Source organism: Papilio polytes, unplaced genomic scaffold (assembly GCF_000836215.1).
Source record: "Papilio polytes unplaced genomic scaffold, Ppol_1.0 DF820622.1, whole genome shotgun sequence".
Lineage (NCBI taxonomy): Eukaryota > Metazoa > Arthropoda > Insecta > Lepidoptera > Papilionidae > Papilio > Papilio polytes.
In genome coordinates, this window is record NW_013528582.1 from 1,963,331 (window position 1) to 1,984,481 (window position 21,151).

General features: G+C 34.7%; 1 protein-coding gene across 6 annotated transcripts in view; it reads right to left on the reverse strand.

The window, feature by feature from the left end:
* Window positions 1-21,151, reverse strand: part of LOC106110500 (protein doublesex-like) — a 107,872-nt gene that overhangs the window by 25,233 nt on the left and 61,488 nt on the right. For 4 of the 6 annotated variants that reach the window (XR_001226090.1, XR_001226091.1, XR_001226093.1 and 1 more), the window contains exon 5: window positions 10,286-10,367. Coding sequence is in view for 2 of the 6 variants with exons in the window: in XM_013292352.1 (XP_013147806.1) it covers window positions 10,183-10,367 (185 nt within the window). In the remaining 4 variants the exon portion in view is untranslated. Of the gene's footprint in view, window positions 1-2,157; window positions 2,304-10,158; window positions 10,368-21,151 lie in introns of those variants that run through there. The other 2 variants (XM_013292353.1, XM_013292352.1) reach the window with 2 other exon arrangements.

Sequence of the window (21,151 nt, forward strand, 5' to 3'; positions counted from 1 at the left end):
ACCTGCTTAATTAAGTTACTACTGTTAATTAAATTAAGTCGTCAATGCCAGATATAGGCCGAAAATGTATTAAGGTGTAAAAAAAAAATAAAAATGACACGCTTCAATCATTAACTTGCGCCTGCCTCCAACGCAACATTGTTGCAAACCGCACCACACCGGCCTCGCTAAACAAGGCGATCGGCATGCCATCCGTACTCGTGTTTTTATCCGAGAATCTAGAAATGAAAGCCACGATTGATTCTTGCTAAGTTTATCAACTTTTGTATGAAATAAGTGTTCCTAGACCAATATAGACATTACTATGCATTAGATAAGTTAACATTTGACTAAACTATCGCACAACTGTTTAGTCGTTGATTCCTATGAGCATATATGTAAGTGCGCACACTACTCGATTTTTAGTTGTGCAACTAAACAGTTGAATGGGCTGCGAAACAATCGACAATAGTTTAGTTAAAGGTGGGCCCGCTCTTAGAAATAGAATAGGACGAGACATTCATTTGGCTTAGTCGGAGGCACTGTTATCGCGGTTAGTTTACAAGATCCGACTACAGTCCGACAAAACCTGTGGTAGTTTCACATTAACGGAGGATGCTAGTGACCTATTGTGATTTTATTTCATTTATGCCCAACGGGTCAAATAATTGTCTTTACTTATTTAAATTTTGTACGTTGAAAAATATCGTAATAAATCGTCTCATCAATTACTTTTCAACTTTTACACGTTCTTACACACAGTATAACTATATTTCTTGCATGCGAAAATAACAGTACGGGTAAAAAAATACAACATAAAAATATTTCTTACTAATATTTAAACTTTTAGATCGATTATATACAGTACTAGGTAAGCTAAGAAAGTAGTAAAAACATAGCCTATGTTATTCAGTGACAACATAGCCTTTTAAAGCTGCAAGAATTTTTTAAATCGGTCCATTAATTATTGGGTTATTTCAACAAATACAAAAATAAAAATCTTTCCTCTTTGTAATATAAGAATAGATAATAACGCCACGTAACTGTCCTATTAAATTTCCGCATGGAATTAAAAAAAAAAAACAAAAGTAAGTTGCCCATGTGTTCCTCCAGATTATCCTCTACATCTATGACAAATGTCGTCGAGATGCGTTCAGCTGTTTAGGCTACAAACTCTAACAAACATTCATCCATCCATCTAAACTTTAACAATAAAAGCGTGTGGTGACCGTCTTTAAGCACTGTAAATATGTAACACGGCGAATATTCATACGATCAGTGAATGTTACACTTCGTAACGTTACATCGCGTAACTCAGTACCTCCTTATCACAATACTTTAGTTTTAAACACTGTGACTATTGTAATTTGTTTTAACCATAAAAATGTCTTATGAATATTTTTTTATTTTTATTTTATTTGTGTTACCCTAATAATTAAGGTATATGTTACTTGAGTGCGAACGAGTCAGCTGAAAATCAGCGCAGGAACGACTTAGTCTGTCCTGCATACCCTGAGCTGGCTACCTTTTGCAACGATTGTATGTTTTCTTTAGAATAAGTCCTTTTATGTAATATTTTTTTTTATAACATAGGGTGGCAAACGAGCAAGCGGAAACCTGAATCCGCCAAAATGGCGAAGCGACCGCTGCCCATAGACATCCGCAACTGCAGATGCGTTGCCTACCTGTTGCCTACCTGTATACGACGGAGGAGGAGACGCACATAAAGAGGACACTTCCCCTTCCTATGCATCTCCTCCACCGTCAAATCCTCTTCCCCTTCCCATCATCTTCTTATAAGAAAATGGTGGTAAAGAGAAAGGGATTTAAATTAATCCTCCGGCACCACAGTCATCAAACGAAACCCCGAATTGCTTCCATTTCACGCCTGTCTTCTATGTGGTCGTGGTATTACATCGGGCGTGCCGGCCCATTCGTGCTAAGATGTTAAAGCGGGCACTACCACTGTTAATATATAACATATCTTTATGCAATAAATACATATTCATTCGTACATTCATTTATAACTTAACGATAACCGAAACGTAGGTTTAAGTAAAAACAAAACTATTTTAGGTTATATTTATATTCCTTTAATTAACTTTAAAAATAAACATTTATAAGAGAGATGGAATATGAAGCTAACTAAAATATTCGATAATTAACGGACCCGTAAATAACTCACTAACTTATTAACTTTGAAATAACGTAGATATATAATCTATTTTTTTATATTTTTTTTCGTATGTGTAACGATACTCGTCTCGTTGCTCACATTTAATTCGGTCTCCCGTTCGCTGGCCGCGGGGCTGTCGGCAGCATGTCTGTAAAGAATACGATATTCTTTACCTTAAATCAAATAGGAGATACGTAACCTATTTTATTTAACAAAAGTGTTCAGTGTTACTCGTAGTTACACAAATGGAACGTCCGAGGCAACACGACCACTCAATCAGTGCGTCAAATAGAATTAGTACCATTCATACTTAAGAAGAAAGTAAATCAATACCTTTATAGTAACATGAGCTGTCGCCCGCAAATTTCGTTGGCGTATAATTAAAAATAATAGTCGTCTATAACATTCCCGCGTGCATCTACTTTTTACCCGCTACCTTCCAAATCGGTCCACCCGTTCCAGAGATAGCGGTCTGGTCGTCTATGTCAGCTACCCTTCAGTGACAGTCCGGTCGGGAGATTACCCGGAGCAAACGCGGCTTGCGGACAGACAGACAGCTACAAATTTTTTAATGCGATTTTCGTTAACAGCAAAGCAAATACACCATCTTCCCGAAATCTGACATTTTTCCTTTGATATTACAAACAGACACTCCAATTTGATTATATGTATAGACATAGATAATATAATATAGCGTAAACATACACTACTTCGTGTCGTATGAAGTTAGCAATTACGGGATATTTTTTAATAATTCTTTCTTTAATGAAAAGGTCTACACTTACGGTACGCTTTAGGCTATATATTTCTAAGCTATTAGACTAATGGAGTAAATACGTAGAAAAAAACCTTCCTGTGGGAAAGGGACCATAAACTCCCAGCTGCTAACATTATGGAGGTGAGGTTATTATGGTAACGGTAATTTTGCCAGTTGCAAATAAGGATTTGACAAATGTAAACAATAAAAATAAAGTTTTTATAATTTCATGGGGATTAAACCGCACAGGAACAGAACAGGGAACCATATATTTATACTAATGTAAAAAGCGTTAACACACACTTCTTTGTTGCCTAAGATGTCAGCAATTACAGCATATTTTTGAATAGCTATTTTTTTTTTATAAAAAGCCCTACACTTGGGTCACGCTTTAGGCTATATATTTTGATGCCATTGAACTTAGGGGATAAATATTTTAGATAAAAGCTCTAATGTGTGAAAGAGACCACAAGTTGCTGCCAATATCAAGGAAGCAAGGTTGTCATCATGTCATGTCATTTTGACATTTGTAAAGTCGCACGGTAACAGCTAGTCTAATTATATACAACGGTTATATCATTCACGGATCAAATCTTATAATCTCAGTGGGGACAGAGAATTTACATAAACATGTAATGCCTTACATCTATTACAAGCAATTGATACGAACGCACGTCAATAAATAAAAAAAGTTTCAAATTGTGGACTGAAATTATACGTTTCTTGTTGTTCATTAATCTCTGGGAATTATTTACATTGTTGTGTTTGATTGTACCTTTGTTTGCTTTAAACGACAATTATATTTTCCGATTCAGTTTGTATGCATTTATTTTTGAGGATGTTATAAAAGTCAAGATTTTTTTACTTATAAAAATTGACCATCTAACTAAATTGCTTATGCGGACATCGCAAATAAAAAAAAACCTTAATTTATATTGATGCATACTTCTATACTATTATAATAAAGCGTATTCGCACACTTTGTGGCCTATGATGTCAGCAATTACAACATATTTTTGAATAGTTATTTTTTAATTGAAAGCCCTACACTTACGTCAGGCTTTAGGCTACATATTTTGACGCCATTAAACTTAGGGGGTAAATATTTTGGATAAAAGATACCATAAGTTGCTTTGCGTTATGTCATTTTGACATTTACAATTGACAATTTGACACATGTAAACAATAAAACAATTTTATGCTGATGAAATCGCACGGGAATAACTAATCTTAAATATTATTATTATTCTGGTAGTATTAATATCTATAAAGATATGCCGGTTTCGAAATCTGTATAAAAATGTATTTATCTAAATCACTCTGCTGAGATTTTAATTAATATTAAGTAGAAAAAGGGTTTGCATGCTCTATGACATTTAACCTATTTTGTTTATTCATACTTTGGCTTTAATGATAATTTACACAGTTTGTTATTAATAAAGCGTAATTAACAACAGGCAGTTTACAGTATAGTACATTTTACATTACAATTTTTAGGCAAAACTATATGCATTGTAAATCAATTTGAGACAGTATAAATAATAAAACATTAACGATGTTGTAATTGTTGTAACATTTTTATAGCTTGGGAAAGGTTATTTTGTAATTTCATTAACAATTATTTTAAAGTTGTATTAAAAAAAATCTATATTCGGAGGAGGCTTTTATACTATACGGGATCCATACTTATTACACAATGTTTGTATATTATTTTGTTCCTATAGAAGTTTATACCTATTTATGGAATTAATATAGGTAATAAATAAATTAACAACAGTAAACTGTATTTACAATTTGGAACCATGTTAAAATAAAGCCATTTAGTGTCGATGCAATTCAAAAGATCGTCAATCATAGTTTGCTTGAATCAAGGCTCATGAATTAGCAATAACTCAAGAAACTGAAGCCGCTACGTTAACCTAACATTAAAAACTCGTATATCATTAAATTGTGTACAGAAAAAATGGCTTACTTTGTATTTTAGTCGGGGTTGTATTAACATAATGTATGGCAAGGAGAGCCGGCGGCGAAGCTAGTTATGCCATAATTTACGAGCGTGCCTTCGTAAGTGAATCAATCGGACAAATTGCGCCAATAATGTCAGAGATTACGCCAAACGAAATGCAGATGGAACTATCACTGCGCCCTCTGCCATGTTTATCTGAGCAACTATCACTGCGCCCTCTGCCATGTTTATCTGAGCACGGTAAACACATGTTCACACGTAGTAAATATACTGCCTTATAATTTAAATCTGAACCTTACAAAGATTGTGTGCAATCAGGCAGCGGGTATTTATCAAAAAAATATCCCACCGGTTTGTCATTGGTTTTATGATTTCAATTTGTTTTTGAAGTTGCGACTCACGAATTTGTTGCCAGGGTGGGCAACGCTTATGCCTAGTTCGTACTAGGCTAGTTATCAAGTTGAGTACAGTGTTATTTAGGAACGAAACCTGTCTGAACAACGAAAATTAAGTAGATTAGTAAATTATTCAGGGGTTTTAATGTATTTTGTTCTATTTTTTGGCCGAGTATCGCATTCCACCACTTCCTACCTGCCGCCTGCTGCCGTTTTAGTCGAATTCATTAGTCAATGTTAGCATTCAACTTGCAAAACATATTAATTATGTACAATATTGCGTGCTTTTTGTGAAATAGAATGTTTTAGTTACTAAATTTATTACCCTAGCTATATATAGCTACCCTTACTTCACATTAAACGGCTTGTCTTTTTCCTTTCCACCCTTTTAAGACGGAAGGATGGGAAATACCCTATTTATGTGAGTCTCCTTCGTTGATTTCGGGTCGACAACGCATCTGCAATTGCTGATGTCTATGGGTAGCGGTCGCTTTGCCATTTCGGAGGATTCAAGCCGTTTGCTCATTTGTCGCCTTATAATATAGAAAAAGCTACATGAGTAAAGTAAACTAACTGTAGAAAACTGTTTTGGATCAATAAAGGTTTTTTTTAATTCAATTTGTTAATGTTTTAATTTTTTAATGGACAACGTTGGCAGTGTATCAGTAATGCCTCCAGCGATACAGAGACGTTAAGCTGCTAATCCGTAACCGTAGCAGGGCCAAGATGAAGCCCTACTATTTACTCTCCCGCATCACTTGTTTTCTCGGTTACTAAACGATTTGTCGGTTGAAACATATTACCGTGGCTTTTGATTCTCGTGACACTTGTTTAAACATATATTGTTGTTATTTTCTCAAAGAGAGTGTAAGGAATGAGAAAAATGAAAACAGTTAAAACCCAATGTTAAAATGACGATTTGCTTACGATTTTTTTTAAAAAATAAGATATCAAAGTTAATTAAACAATATTCAAATAAGTAAAAGATTCTTCTACCTTTAAACTCCATGGAGGTATATCTTTAACTGCTCAATATAAAAGCATAACATTATCTCGAAATAGACTTACGCTAGGTCATATAAAATCTAGACAGATAGAGCCGTGCCCGTCTCCAGTCGTAAACCGTATCTACCTAAAATAACCTATAAAATATTGTCCAAGCATTTCAATACGAACGTAAATTTTAGATTTACTTTAAGATATAGAATATTTTTATGATCAATATTATAATTTGCAATTATCTTTATAATTTGCATTTAAAAATTACACAGTTTCAATTAATATGAGGTGGCAAACGAGCAAGAGGGCACCTGAATCCACCGAAATAAAAAGCGACCGTTGCCCATAAACATCCGCAATTGCAGGTGCGTTGCCTACCCTTAATTGACGGAGGAGGAGACGCTCATAAAGAGGACATTTCCCCTTCCTATGCGTTCCTCCACCGTCAAATCCTTTTCCTTCGGGTCGTGGTATTACACCGGGCGAGCCGGCCCATTCGTGCGAAGATATTAAAGCGGGCTCTACCACTGTTACATAAGCTCAAAAGTTATTAAAAACCGGCACCTAGGGTGCTAGTATCCCTTAAATCGGTACTGCTTATGATACCTCTAATAAGATAGATTAATGGTAATTTGAGAGAATGATAGCATATTTTATATCACTGTTTGGACACAGTTTCCATAGGTTAGACTTCCAACATAAATTCTACAGATGCGAATGTCAAAAGTGACGTTTACGCGCGAAAAGTTTTACGATCGGCAGACGCTACACTAGTGCAGTGACAGCGTTTCATCATCGATATATTTATACCTGACATTTGCTATAGCACCATTGTTGTGGTTAATTAACAAATTACATCCACATAAAAACCATGTAGTGTCGATGCATTCACCGTTTCACACCACTAACAAAATTAATTTCATTACATTGAGCCGTTCTGGAGATACCTTCGAACATCCATCCATCTATCTTGCCTTAAACGTTTGCAGTTTGCATATTAAATTCAAATTATTTTACTATATCTCGATCGAAGTGTAAATTGTCTACCAAAAGTCCCTTAAACTTTTTATCTCATTTATTTTCCCTATGACTCTGTAATCAAAATGTATTTGCTAAAGTAAACGGCACTCGAAGTATATATAATAAATTAGCAACTGACTTTTATCCCCGACTGTCGATATAAAGAAGGGCAAGCACTCAAAGGTTTTACGAGCGTCTGGTACCAGTGTTCCATTTTTAAATGGGTCTCGCCTTGTGGTAGGTCATTGGACAAATACTATTAAACTCCTTTGTGTACTTTATACTATGCCCTTGAATATAAATGAGATAATAAAAAATATTTATTAGTTAAATGCCTTTTAAATGAATCAGTATTATGACGAGTACTATGGACTATTTAGCTATAACCTATATCAGCGACACTTCAGGGAGATAAAGCAATAAAATTAAAAGGGAAAATGGACAAAATGGCTTCACGTCATACAAAAGTTTTCATATATCTTGGTGGTACGTAAATTCACGCGTATGAACGCAGATCACATACAACTAATGTAGCGTATAGCAGGATGACACAACGCAGCGGATGACCTTTGGCCTCCAATATATGTGAAAAGCCTAATAGATAATTCATCAGTTTGGATGTTAGAGCGGGCGAACACCTTTGACTAAACTATCACAAAACAGTTGTGCGATTGTCGATTGTTTCGCAGCCCATTCAACTGTTTATTTTCACAACTAAATTTCAAGTAGTGTACGTACCACCATATACGGTCATAGGAATGAAAGCGCGACTAAAGAGTTATGCGAAAATTTAGTTAAAGGTGAAAGAGCCAAAGAGTAAGTCTGAATATATTTGAAAGTAAATCAGCTTTTGGTCGTCAAAAATAGTCACATTTTGTCACATTGAAAATTCTTAATCTAATAAAATATATACCTATACAAATCGTATTAAAACTTCTCTCGATGCGAGACTGCTTAAAGTTTACGAGTGCTTTGCAGTTAAAATTTTTGTTGGGGGAAAAACGGCGGGACGCTATAAAAGCGTAACTCTGTCTCCCTCTGCCGCGGCTACGAAGGCGTGAAAGTATAAGACAGCTATTATTGCACCGGTAGTTTTATTACTGAAGCAACTCTGAAGTGGTAGGAAGCCGGGTTACTAGAAAATAGATAGTACATATACGCGTTACGCCAGACGCCTCTGTTGCACATAACACGCTACATATCTACTTTTGGTTTTAAGAAATTGCTTTTCAGTTTTCACTATTACGAAATAGTACATTAAAATTCAGACTATACAGAGTGTTGTATTATATACATGGTGTTTGAAAAAAAAAATTAGAAGTAGAAAAAAATGTACTTCTAGTCGGATATTTGACGCCACTGTGATTTTCCACTATAGAAACCTTTACGAAATACTCCCATAACGTTTGAAAAATAAGAGATAACTAATACATTCATCATTATCTTCAACTTGCCCTTATCTCTACGAAGGGTCGGCACGGTATATGTTGGTTTTCCATACATTTCTATCAGCCGTCATATCTGAATCCACTCCCTTCTTAAACATATACTCTTTCACACAGTCCATCCGTACTTTCTTCGGTTTTCCTCTACATTTGAGGCCAATCTTACCCCTTTTTGGTGTGTTTCCCCATCTACCAAGTCCATAACACGCTAACCATTTACTTCTCGATTTTTCCGCCACATAAACATTCTTAACTTTATATCTTCTTGTCACACCATACATCCATCCTAACTAATACATTCATGTATTACCGAAAAGAAAATTCATTAAAAATTTAATTTGACAAATGAATAAACAATCAACAGTAAATCCGGAATACAAAATATAAAAGTATTGCAGTCTTTATAGGTAATAAGTGAGGGGTAGAGCGGTGTTTACAATGGTGAGTTTAGCTTTATAGTTATCACTAGAAAGACTTTATAACCTATCATTCGGGCTCTTCGCAGAATTGATGGCATCGTTAAGATAAAGCGCAGGATACTCTGGCAGGTAAGTGGCAGTTGTAGGATATATTAAATCTATACTATTATAATAAAGCGTAAACACACACTTCTTTGTTGCCTAAGATGTCAGCAATTACAGCATATTTTTGAATAATTATTTTTGTTGCCTAAGATGTCAGCAATTACAGCATATTTTTGAATAATTATTTTTTTTAATAAAAAGCCCTACACTTACGTCAGGCTTTAGGCTATATATTTTACGCCACTAAACTTAGGGGTAAATGTTTTGGATGAAAACCGTAATGTGGGAAAGAGACCATAAATTGCTGCCAACATCAAGGAATCAAGATTGTCATGTCATTGTGATTTTGACATGACGTGTCATTTTAACATTTGCTATTGATAAATTGAATTTTCATAATTCTATCCGGATGAAGCCGCACGGGAACTGCTAGTAATAAAAATTACAATACACTGTATCGGTATCTCATACTAAAGTAGATACAGCAAATTTTACACCACACAAAAGTTTTTTAGTGCTTGTGCACTAAAAAACTGACTGTATATTTCCAACTTTTCAGCAAATTTTTTTTGTAATTCCCATAAGACACGGTCCACGTTCGATGTAGAATCTTTTATTTCAACGGTTGCTGTCGACGCCGCACCGGTTGCCAATCCTAATGCTCACACAACAGTAACACAGTAGAATAATAACGCATCGAGACGGAACAATACTTATGCGACAGCAATTGTCGTCTACCCTTGTGATACTAGCATAAGCAAGATTGTCTTTCTAACCGTTTTTCTTTATATTCGTACGCTTATTAATGTATTGAAGAAATGTCTGTGGGTAGGTAAAAGTTGATGATTATGCTGATGGTGATGTTTTCAAGTAATGTCTTTAGTTATTTTTACTCACCAAGTTCGGCGCGTGGTCGTACCGCTACAAGTGCGCGGGCGGCGGCGAGTTGCGCCGCGTGGTAAGTTGCAGCGGCGCCAGGTGCTGGTCGTACTGCGGAGTGAGCACGTATTGTGAAGAACAGCAGTATGTGTCCTTGCGTGCTTGCAGCTCCAGCAGGGAGCATAGTGATCGCTCGTACAACCGCCACTGGTGCACCACCCATTGAGCTACATAAAGCACAAAAGATAATCAATACACTTTCATATATACGATCACATAGCAAGCAAATACATTCGCAAATATTACTTCATATTATAAATGTGACAGTTTAGATAGATTGTTTCTTAGAGTTTGTAGTCTAAACGGGTGAATTATTATATTATCTGGATTAAATTTGACATAGATGTTGAGTATACTATAGCAGACTATAGTCTCGAAGAACACATAAGCTTCTTACTTTTGTTTTTTTAATACCACGCGGAAGGAGTCGCGGGCGAAAGTAGTATCATATAATATAGTAAAAATGAAGAGAGAAGCGGTAATAAAAACGATTATAGATGTACGATATAGATTCGTTGCCGGCTTTTGAAATAATTGACGGAAGGGTGCACTTGGAATATTTAAAAGAAGAGTTTTTTAAATTCTGCACCGACCATATAAATACATTAGTTGTACATATAAATAAATAATATAATTTAACGCATAATAGCAAAAAAATAAGGAAGTAATGAACTATAATTGTGTACGAAGACAAACGAGTCGCTTACATTGTCGCACGATCTTTATTTAAATCCTACGTTATAGTAATGTTTATTTTCTTCACACAACTACAAATATTATAACTGATCAAACAGAAATGTATTTAAACACCAGGAAATAAAATTGATTTTAAAACGACTACATCCGGGAGAGTACGTCGTTTTGTTACAACACAGTACTTGTATTATGCGAATGTTTGAGTTGACGATAGTGCCAAGTAGTAATATGTACGTACCACGCGCTGTACTATTTATATATGTCTACATTTTCTCACATGTGCACTCAGTGGTGGCCAATATAAACAGACACCTGACATTGCACTAACCTCGTTCAATCGTGACATACAGCTTAGAGCACGTAACGCAGGGGAGGTCTAGACGGTTTGGTTTGCTCTGACAGATAGAAAACGTTCAAAGCTGTCTGATATCGTTTTATTGCGGCATATTTAATTGTTTATTGACACATAACTTCCGTTTATTAAACTCCACGTATCATGTGGTCGATCACACGTTTATGACGGAAATCTACTTAATGTGAAATTAAATAATTCTGTCGAACTACAATTACATGAATTCAGTAGTTATTTTGACTACTAACAAATTTTTAAAAAGAAACATCTAGTTAGAACTAAAATGACGAGAATTTAACCTGAATAACAAGGGATTTGAATAGAAGATAATTCCATGAGACAAAATGAGAGGTTCAACAAGAAAGGTGATTACGTGCAATTTCCTTCCAGTCATGGTATAACGAATTTAATCGCTTCCTTTCCTAGCGACACTACAAGCCTACACTTGTACAAAACAAAAGACTACACCAACTTTTGTTTACAATCTATACTAATATAATAAAGCGTAAACACACACTTTGTTGCCTAAGATGTCAGCAATTTCAGCATATTGTCGAATAACTCTTTTTTAATAAAAAGCCCTACACTTACGTCACGCTTTAGGCCATATATTTTCACACCGTTAAAGTTAGGGGTAAATATTTTGGATAAAAACCCTAATGTGAAAGAGACCATAAGTTGTTGCCAACATCAAGAAAGAAAGGTTGCCATGGTTTCATGTCATCATGTCATGTCATTTTGACATTTGCTATTGATCATTTGACAAATGTGAACAATAAAATGATTTTTTTTACAATTTCATGCGGAAGTCGCATGGGAACAGCGAGTTTTGAATAAAGAGTTTCTAGGACATTTGCGGTATAGTGGCGATATCGCATTTGTAACGTTATTGACAAATGAGATTTGTTGGTATACTCTACGTCCGATACTGGACCATGGCTTTTGATAGACCATTTAAAAAAAAAACTTAATCTAATGTTCGTAAGATACGGGTTTCTTACCCCGATTGGGTTGTTTTAGCTCCCGATATTTCGGCATAGTTGCATGCCATGTTCACGGGCTGACTGAATGCTGTAGTGCGGAAAAATCGAAATATCGGTTAGCTAAAACAACCCAACCGTGGTAAGAAACCCGTACCTTATAAGATTGCCTGTAAGAAATTGCTCATAGCAATATGGCCGCCCTTGCACATATTTTTGACCGACTTCCCCAAAGAAGGAGGTACTTAATTCGTCTGTATATTTTTTTTTTATTTTTTGTATTAGTTTAAACATTTGTATTATTATTATGTAATTTTTGTGCAAAAAGTTTTAAATAAATAAATAAATAGAATCGATACGATATCGATACGATAGAAACCTACTATCGATTGGTGACAATATTTTCAGGAAACTCGATGAGGGGTTTTTGCTCCAAAAATTGCTCACTTCAGAGATCAATTAAACATAGCCTTGCATATACTAACATATACTGATAAAAAGGATTGTGATTTGTTAGATTTTCCTGATAAATCGCGTGACTTTACGCTCCAGTGGAATTACACGTTAATAGATAATGTGCGATTAAACGGTAACAAGTAAACGGTATGCATAAACCATGAGCAGTGTCGACGTAATTGCAACATTTAAATAAATTACTTTCAAATACTATTATACTAGAAATGTGCTATTGATACGCTACCTTTGTAGAGGATACGTTTTTTTATGTAGAACGATTTCTTAGACCTTTAAGATCCGGTTTACTTGATTATTTTTTTGTTAGAAGCTGTACAGCTGCCATTTGGTTCCATTTTCTTTTAATTAAAAACTGTCATGTAGTTTTTGAGTTTTTCTTAAACAAAAGCGAATCAAAAATCGTATTTTTTGTCTTAAAGTAGGTTTACATTTTGTATTAAAATATTTTTTTTATTAAAATTTATTGAAATTCGAATATAAGGCGATGTAAATGAACCTGCCGATTTTAATCGCTAAACTATAATAAAGCGTAAACACACTCTACTTCGTGGCGTAGGATGTCAGCAATCACAGCTAATTCTTATAATTCTTTCTATAATTAAAAACCCTACACTTACGACACGCTTTAGCGTATATATTTTCACGCTATCAAACTTAGGGGGTAAATAAATTAGAAAAACCTTCATATGGGAAAGGGATCTTAAACATGCTGCCAACATTAAGGAAGCAAGCTCCTTATGGTAACGGTAATTTTGACATTTGTGAATGACAATTTATCTTACCTTATCTTATCTTAATTGAGAATTTGATTAATGTAAACGATAAAATAAAGTTTTTATAATTTCATGCGGAAGAAGCCGCACGGGAACATCTAGTCGACTTATAAAATACAATGTAATAGAACTTTGTACAGGCACGGGACGTCAACATATCCGTCATATCAAAGGCCTGTATGATAAGGTACTTTTTATCATACAAAAAACATAACATAATTACATACATCAGCTGTAGGAACATCCTTATAAGTATTTAATACTTGTAGCAGGATGCTCCATTCTTATGTACCATACAATTTTATTGTATGTTCTTTTAGACGATAATATAATCGTAACAACGTAAATGTTCTTCGATACTCAGTCTACTAATTCCCGTCATAATGGTGCGTTTATCTTTAATATAGTGCCGCAAGGATATTTTGGCACCTTTTTGACATTGACAGGATGGCGCCTCTGAGCATTTAGGGTTACCAGCAAGGTAATATGTCCACATCAAAGGGAAATTCTTTCCTTTTGAAAACGAAAACGCAAATTGTAAAGGAAGTACTTGTAAGTAGGAAATGCCTCAGACTACGTTTGTCATTTACAAGACTCTATAGTTAAAGAATCTTTGTAGCAAACTTTTATCAATGTACTCTCTTGAGACTGTTAGGGAAGGAATAGTTTTAACATAATAGAAATTGTCTTGCTCAGCCCTCATTTACAGAATAATAGAAATCTTAATGATCGTTTGTTTCTTTACAATCAACGCACAGTACAAACAATGTGGTATGCCGCGTAGATTAAACTGAGCGTTTTAAAATTGTATTTTATTACATTATTAATTGTAAATTATTAAATTAGTTTGTTAGTAACAGAGCATTATTGTCAAGTAAAATGTGCAAATTTGTCTCAAAAGAGTCGATTGTGTGCTATCTAGTTAAGATAACTCTCAGAACACAAATATGATAACCTATTCACATAAACAAGGAGCCCCTTTACTCAGCTCTGGAGCAAATGTGACGTTATGTAATAAAAACGAGGAGTTTATTGTGATACAATGTTGGCGTGAAGTCTACCGGGTGATTAGTTCAAACAAAACGAGAACGCGATTAAAATGATATATCGATTTCAAATAACAGCATCTGTCATAGCAGATGTAGAAATATTTTAAAAAATAGTCCAAAAAAAATGTTCATGAACCTACGCTATCTAGGAGACAGTTTAACTATCGTCCTTGAGAAATTAAAAAAATCAAACTGCTGACGATCTTCTAACCTTTCATGGGTTAACTACTTTTTCGCATGTCGCTGTGATCATCATCAACCTACCCTTGTTCCTATGGATATCAGCACGGTATGTATTGGTATTCTATATATCTCTATCAGCCGTCATATCTGATTTTTTTAAAGGAAGGTGGCAAACGAGCAAGCAGTCACCGGAAACCGCCGCAATGGCGAAGCGACCGCTGCTCATAGACATCTGCAATTGCAGATGCGTTGCCTACCCTTAGTCGACGGAGGAGGAGACGGACATAAAGCGGGCTCTACTACTGTTAAATCACTTGTTAAGCATAAAATCTTTCACACAATCGATCTATACTTTCATAATAAAATATGTAAGTTGTTATTGCGGTTTATACGCAAATGTTATATACGAGTATCTATACTATTATAATAAAGCGTAAGCACACACTTCTTTGACCGCTCAAGAAATGTCAATAGCAGACCGACATGAAATTTATTACATACTCGTACATCGACGTAAATGATCTCTGAATAAGTTAAGAGGTAATTGTTATAGAACATTGCACTGTTACAAATACGTTAAACTATTATAAAATTCTTCGATATTCATTACTTGGTAAAAGTTTCCTTTTATATAAACAGAGCAGTTAAAAAAACTATTTATAATTCCAATTTATTCCATACGAATCTAGTGTTAGCGAGAAATACTCTAATTAATACTGTTTACATATACATATAACATACTAGCGTTTGCCCGCGACTTCGTCCGCGTGAAATTTGAAAGTTCAAAACTTACGTTCGCCCTTTTTTTTCAACCTATTATCAAAAGCATTAACTTATTTTTTTTTGACCGAATGGCAACTGTTTGCCTTGAAGAGGCATTTTCAGATTCACCGGGCTTGAGGTGGCCGAGCGCAGATGGCGCTTACCCTAAACCTCGTTTATGAGTAACTAAGCTCGGGGGGGGAGCCGTTACTTCGTTATTATTACCGGATTGGGAGACCGCCGAGCACTTACATCGACTTGGTGGACGCTCCATGGAGTGACTGTCACTCAATAATCATAGCGCCGCCCAAAAAAAAAAAAGAAAACCTGCCTGCTATGGGACCGTATCGCGAGAATGATTGCCGTAGTCGACGGCTACTACGGCATGTTTGTCTGCGTAATTGTTTAATCCTAGCCTGAGCGATTGTTATTGTTTCGTCTTGGAAGTCAAGAACGTGCCTAGGTCTGCGATGATCACGTCGAATTTTACCGAGCGACTGTTCAATGAAAACTGTGTGTAGCCAACATTTTAACTGTTATTTTTAAATGTTACAATTTATAGGCTAGACAGCCAGACTGACAACTATCCGTGATAATATATAGCCAATCAGTGACCGGATTAGCTCGATAGCTAGTCTAAAAATAGCCGCACATCTTAACAACGCGGAGCTGGTTAAACTTAGATTAATTAGTTGATACTTGTCTACTACATTTACTACAAGAAGCATCTTAATGGTATCATTTTCTGGTACTATTACCGCATTACCAAAAGTGAATCCTAATAAATCTTAAGACACGTTAAACGATCATATTTAAACCGACATTATCTTATTTCATACTAATATTATAAATGCGAAAGTTCAGATGGATGGATGAGTGTTTGTTAAAGTTTGTAGTCTAAACGGTTGAAAGGATTTCGATGAAATTTGGTACAGATGTAAAGGATTGTCTGGAAGAACACATAGACAATAATTATAATGCAAATGCAAAACAACCGTTAGCAAGGAGATGTTCCCACTATACATGTCAGATATGCAAATACGCCACATTGCTATCTACCTGGACTCTTATACTAAAAGTCAAAACAACAACCGTATCCATTGGTTTTTCGTCAATATTTTTAGTACACCGGAAATGAGGTTGATAATAATATCTTGTTAATGCTATTAACGTAAATAAAAGTTTTATAGTACAATATAGAACTTTCTATAATCATGTTTATTTATTTAAACATAATATAACATGTATTTGTATCGGAACACGTGTAAGCGTGGCAAGGACGGCCGCGTTAGCTAACTAGAAACAATCTATCGTTGAACTACATTTTATTGCATTAAATCGAATTCCTTTCAACACTTGTAATTAATTCTAAAAAGGTGCAACATTTTATATATAACTAGCTGTTTCCGTGCAGCTTCATCCACGTGAAATTATAAAAACTTTATTTTATTGTTTACGTTTGTCAAATTCTCAATAGCAAATGTCAAAATTCAAATGCACAAATGACAACGAAGGCATTTGACATTGGATACCAATTACCGTACCATGGCAATATTGCTACCTTGATGTTGGTAGCTTGTAGTTTGTGGTCCCTTTCCCACTTGAAGTTTTTTTTCCAGTTGGACTAATTTGCCTCCGACGTAAGTTTAATAACGTGAAAATATAAAGCCTAAAGTGTGTCGTAAGTGTAAGGGTTTTTATAAACGAAAGAATTATTCAAAAATAAGCTGTGATTGCTGACATTCTACGCCACAAAGTAGTGTGTGTTTACGCTTTATTATATTATATTTGTATGGATATAGATAGGGTATAGAAAAACTCTTTATTATTAGGATTAAAATATGCATGCGCGTCGCCATAATGATGCCTAATGATCTAGGCTAGACCTAAGGCAAGCGAAGGCCGATAAAATGGTGTTATGATAAGAAACTTAGCAAGTAGAGTATATCTCTATCTAGCAAAGTTTTATAAGTAACTAGTTGTTCCCATGCGACTTCATCCGTATAGAATTATAAATATTTCATTTCATTGTTCACATTTGTCAAATTATCAATTGCAAATGTCAAAATGACATGAGATGATGTCAAACCATGGCAACCTTGCTTCCTTGATGTTGGTAACAATTTATGGTCTCTTTCTCACATTAGGGTTTTTATCCAAAATCCCTAAGTTTAACGGCTTGAAATATAAGCCTAAAGTGTAACGTAAGTGTAGGGATTTTTATTAAAAAAAAAGAGTTATTCGAAAATATGCTGTGATTGCTAACATCTTAGGCAACAAAGAAGTGTGTGTTTACGCTTTATTATATTAGTATAGATACATGGCGTACGGTTCGTCCCCGAAAAATGTCAGGTACCCGAGGGATGTGTTATTTTTTTTGTTTTTCATAGTTTCTATATTTTTTTAGTGGCGGGCGATAGCTGGTATTGTAACAATCTTACTTGTATTAAATTTGTGAAAATTGGAATTGATGGATCTTTGTGGCCACGTTAGTCCAGCCTATGTGATTGGATCTGGCATAGATAGCTGTCGCCCGCGATTTCGTCCGCGCGGAATTAAAAATGGTTATCTTAAAGTTGAATATATGCTGCACCATTGTCTCTTTCCTTATTTCGATGTAAGGACAGCAAAACAGGTTTTTCCTCTCCAAATCGGTTTACATTCACAATTCTGCAACACTCCCTTTTTAATTTGTACTTTAAATGCTATTACTCGTATAACTTGAATTTAAGAATGTTGTCGAGTTACCTCGCCAAATATAGGTCGGGCATTGTATCAAGGTCGGGGTCGTGTATCTGAGTCAGTATTACAATGTATAATACGGTAGATGATGTAACAATGTATTGATTGGTCGCGACGTGCGGTTCAACTACCTACAACATTGTCGACGGGGCCTTGACTTTGATGACATGCACAAGCGACTCTTGCAAATGGATCGGAATGATATAATTAAAAAAAAAAATGATGATGTACACGTGCATGAGCTTGTTTTTAATTTGTACTTTGTAGTATATTTTTGATAGATTGTGGATATCGACGCGCACATTTTATTTGTAATGCATGTAATAAAGTAGATATCTAAAAGTAGCAACAGTGACAGAGAAAATATGAAAGAAAAGGTTAACACGGTATGGGCATGTTATGAGAAAACATTAGCATGTAGGAAGAAGAACTTAACTATAAATGTAGACCAGAGGTAAAACGTGTCATAAAACGGACAATAAATAGTAATAATAAAAAACTTCTTTCTCTTCGTAGGGCATAAATAGTAACTGCAAATATATAAATGTTTGTTACTCAAACGTAACGATTATGATAAATTAATAAGACATAATTTGAAATTGACTTTCTCTTTACAATTCTCGAAAGATAATATTATAGACCAATTCATAAATGTAACGCAGTAATTAGTTAGTGTTTTCAAACATGGACAATGAGCACGCTTAAGAGCTAGAATATACCGTTAGCCTGCGGGAAACCTACAGTCTTTACTGTTCTCTCGGTCTACGTGGGCGGTATCGTAAAAACTTACCAAAAGGAGTAAAGTCTGAAATATGTATTACGTACGGCGGACACGAGAGTATATAAATGTTTTCAAATATCTTGTCAGCACGCGGTGCATGAGTTTTTCGCAGCGACTTTTATGCTCCGAGCATCTAAAATATCTGACAATGACTATAAGTAGAAGTGATGAATTACGTACATCTTATAAATAGTAAAGGTTTCTATTTTAGGTAACAATGAAAGTCGAATAAATTCGACGTATATCTGGCGAGAGGGATATCACAGGCGGAGTCGTTTTAATCAAGTTCTGTACAACCTCTACCAAGAACAGCATGTGGCTTCAAACATTAAGTTAACTAGGCTCAAATGGCTGCTCACGTGGCGGTGATGGACGAAGTCAGGATGCCTAAATCCCTTATGGCGCGAAACCTGAAGGTCGTCGAGTTCAAGGGAGACCAAAGTTAAGATGGGTAGACCATAAAAAATTGGAAATCGACAGCCACTAATAGACCGAAGTGGAAAAAATTGCTTCAACAAGCCAAGGCACACAAAGAGCTGTAGAGGTAAAGAAGAAGAAGAACGAAAAAACTCAAAAACCACTGTACCGACTTCAAAAATTCTTTAACTATTAGAACGTTTCACTATCACTGAGTAACATAGGCTTAATTTACTATGTATTTATAATACTACGCTAAAAAAGTCACGAACAAAGCTATTCGTTAAAACCTATTTAACTAACTGTACTACGGCAACCCGGTTTTAAACAAACAAAGCGAAAAACCGCAAGGTGCAATCTTGTGGAATTCATGGACATTAACTAAAGGATTATATTAATTAACTATTATTAAAGTGAAATAAATTGGCGGCCAATTAGTTTTATTATATTCACTGATGAAGAGCACATGTTACCTTAAAAGGTTCTCAAGAAGTTAAAAAGAATTTTATATAAAATTAGACCGAACAAGGTTTTTCCACTTCACTATAATAGCTAACTAGCTTTTGCTCGCGACTTCAAAAAAATAGAATTAAAAATGTTGCTATGGTACTCGGTGATAATGAAGTTTTCTAATGGAAAGATTTTCTTTAAATCGTAATTTTATTATTTATTCGATACATACAAAAATACAAATCATTCCTATCGATAATATTAATAGAAAGTTGTATTGAAAACAATTAAGATTTACGTTTGTCTTGTGAAGTTATTTTTGTTTTTTTCCTGCGAAACATTTTCAAATGGTTTTAATCTATAGTAATATAATAAAGCGACACACACACTACTTTGTGGCGTAGGATGTCAGCAATCACAGTACATTTTTGAATACTGCTTTCTTTAAAAAGAACTACACTTACGACAGGCTTTAGGCTATAAATTTTCAAGCTATTAAACTTAGGGGGTAAATAAATTGGATAAAACCCCAATCTGGGAAAGAGACCATAAGCTACGAGCTATCAATATCAAGGAAGTAAATTGTCATTTATGAATTTGACTTTTGACATTTCACAAATTAAATGAAGTTAAAAATCTTATAATTTCATTCGGATGAAGTCGCAAGGGAACAGCTAATTGTTAACTATAGAAATAAAGTAACGTCCATTTTATTTAGTCCCGGGATATATAATAAACAATACTGTTATCTAAAACATTAAAAAGATAAGATTATTGTATTGTTCCATGCAAAACATTAGGATCGTAGTTATTATTTATGTATACTAATTTATACTTCTATATTAATATTGTAAAGAGGAAAAATTTGGATTTTTTTATGTATCCGATTCACGTAAAAACTACTGGGCCGATTTCAAAAATTCTTTCTCCATTAAAAAGGTAATTTATCTGTGAGTAACATAGGCTATATTTTTTTTATTTAAGGCGGACGAAGTCACAAGCAACAGCTAGTTTGGTATAAATATCGAACATAGTCCACAAGAGGCTCTTAAGTTTTTTTTTAATGGCGCAGTCGAAATCGCGGCCAAATGTTAGTTTACCTATATAAATATACCATGTTAAATAAAGTTGTTTCCATCACACTTAAATGTGGAAAAAATAACATAAGTCACAAGGTATGACGATTACATTTCAATTAGAAAAAGAAAAAAAAAATAAAAGCTAATAAAAAATCCTGGCAACAAATAATCAGATTTTACAATGGAAAATTGCAATACAAAACGATAGACGCA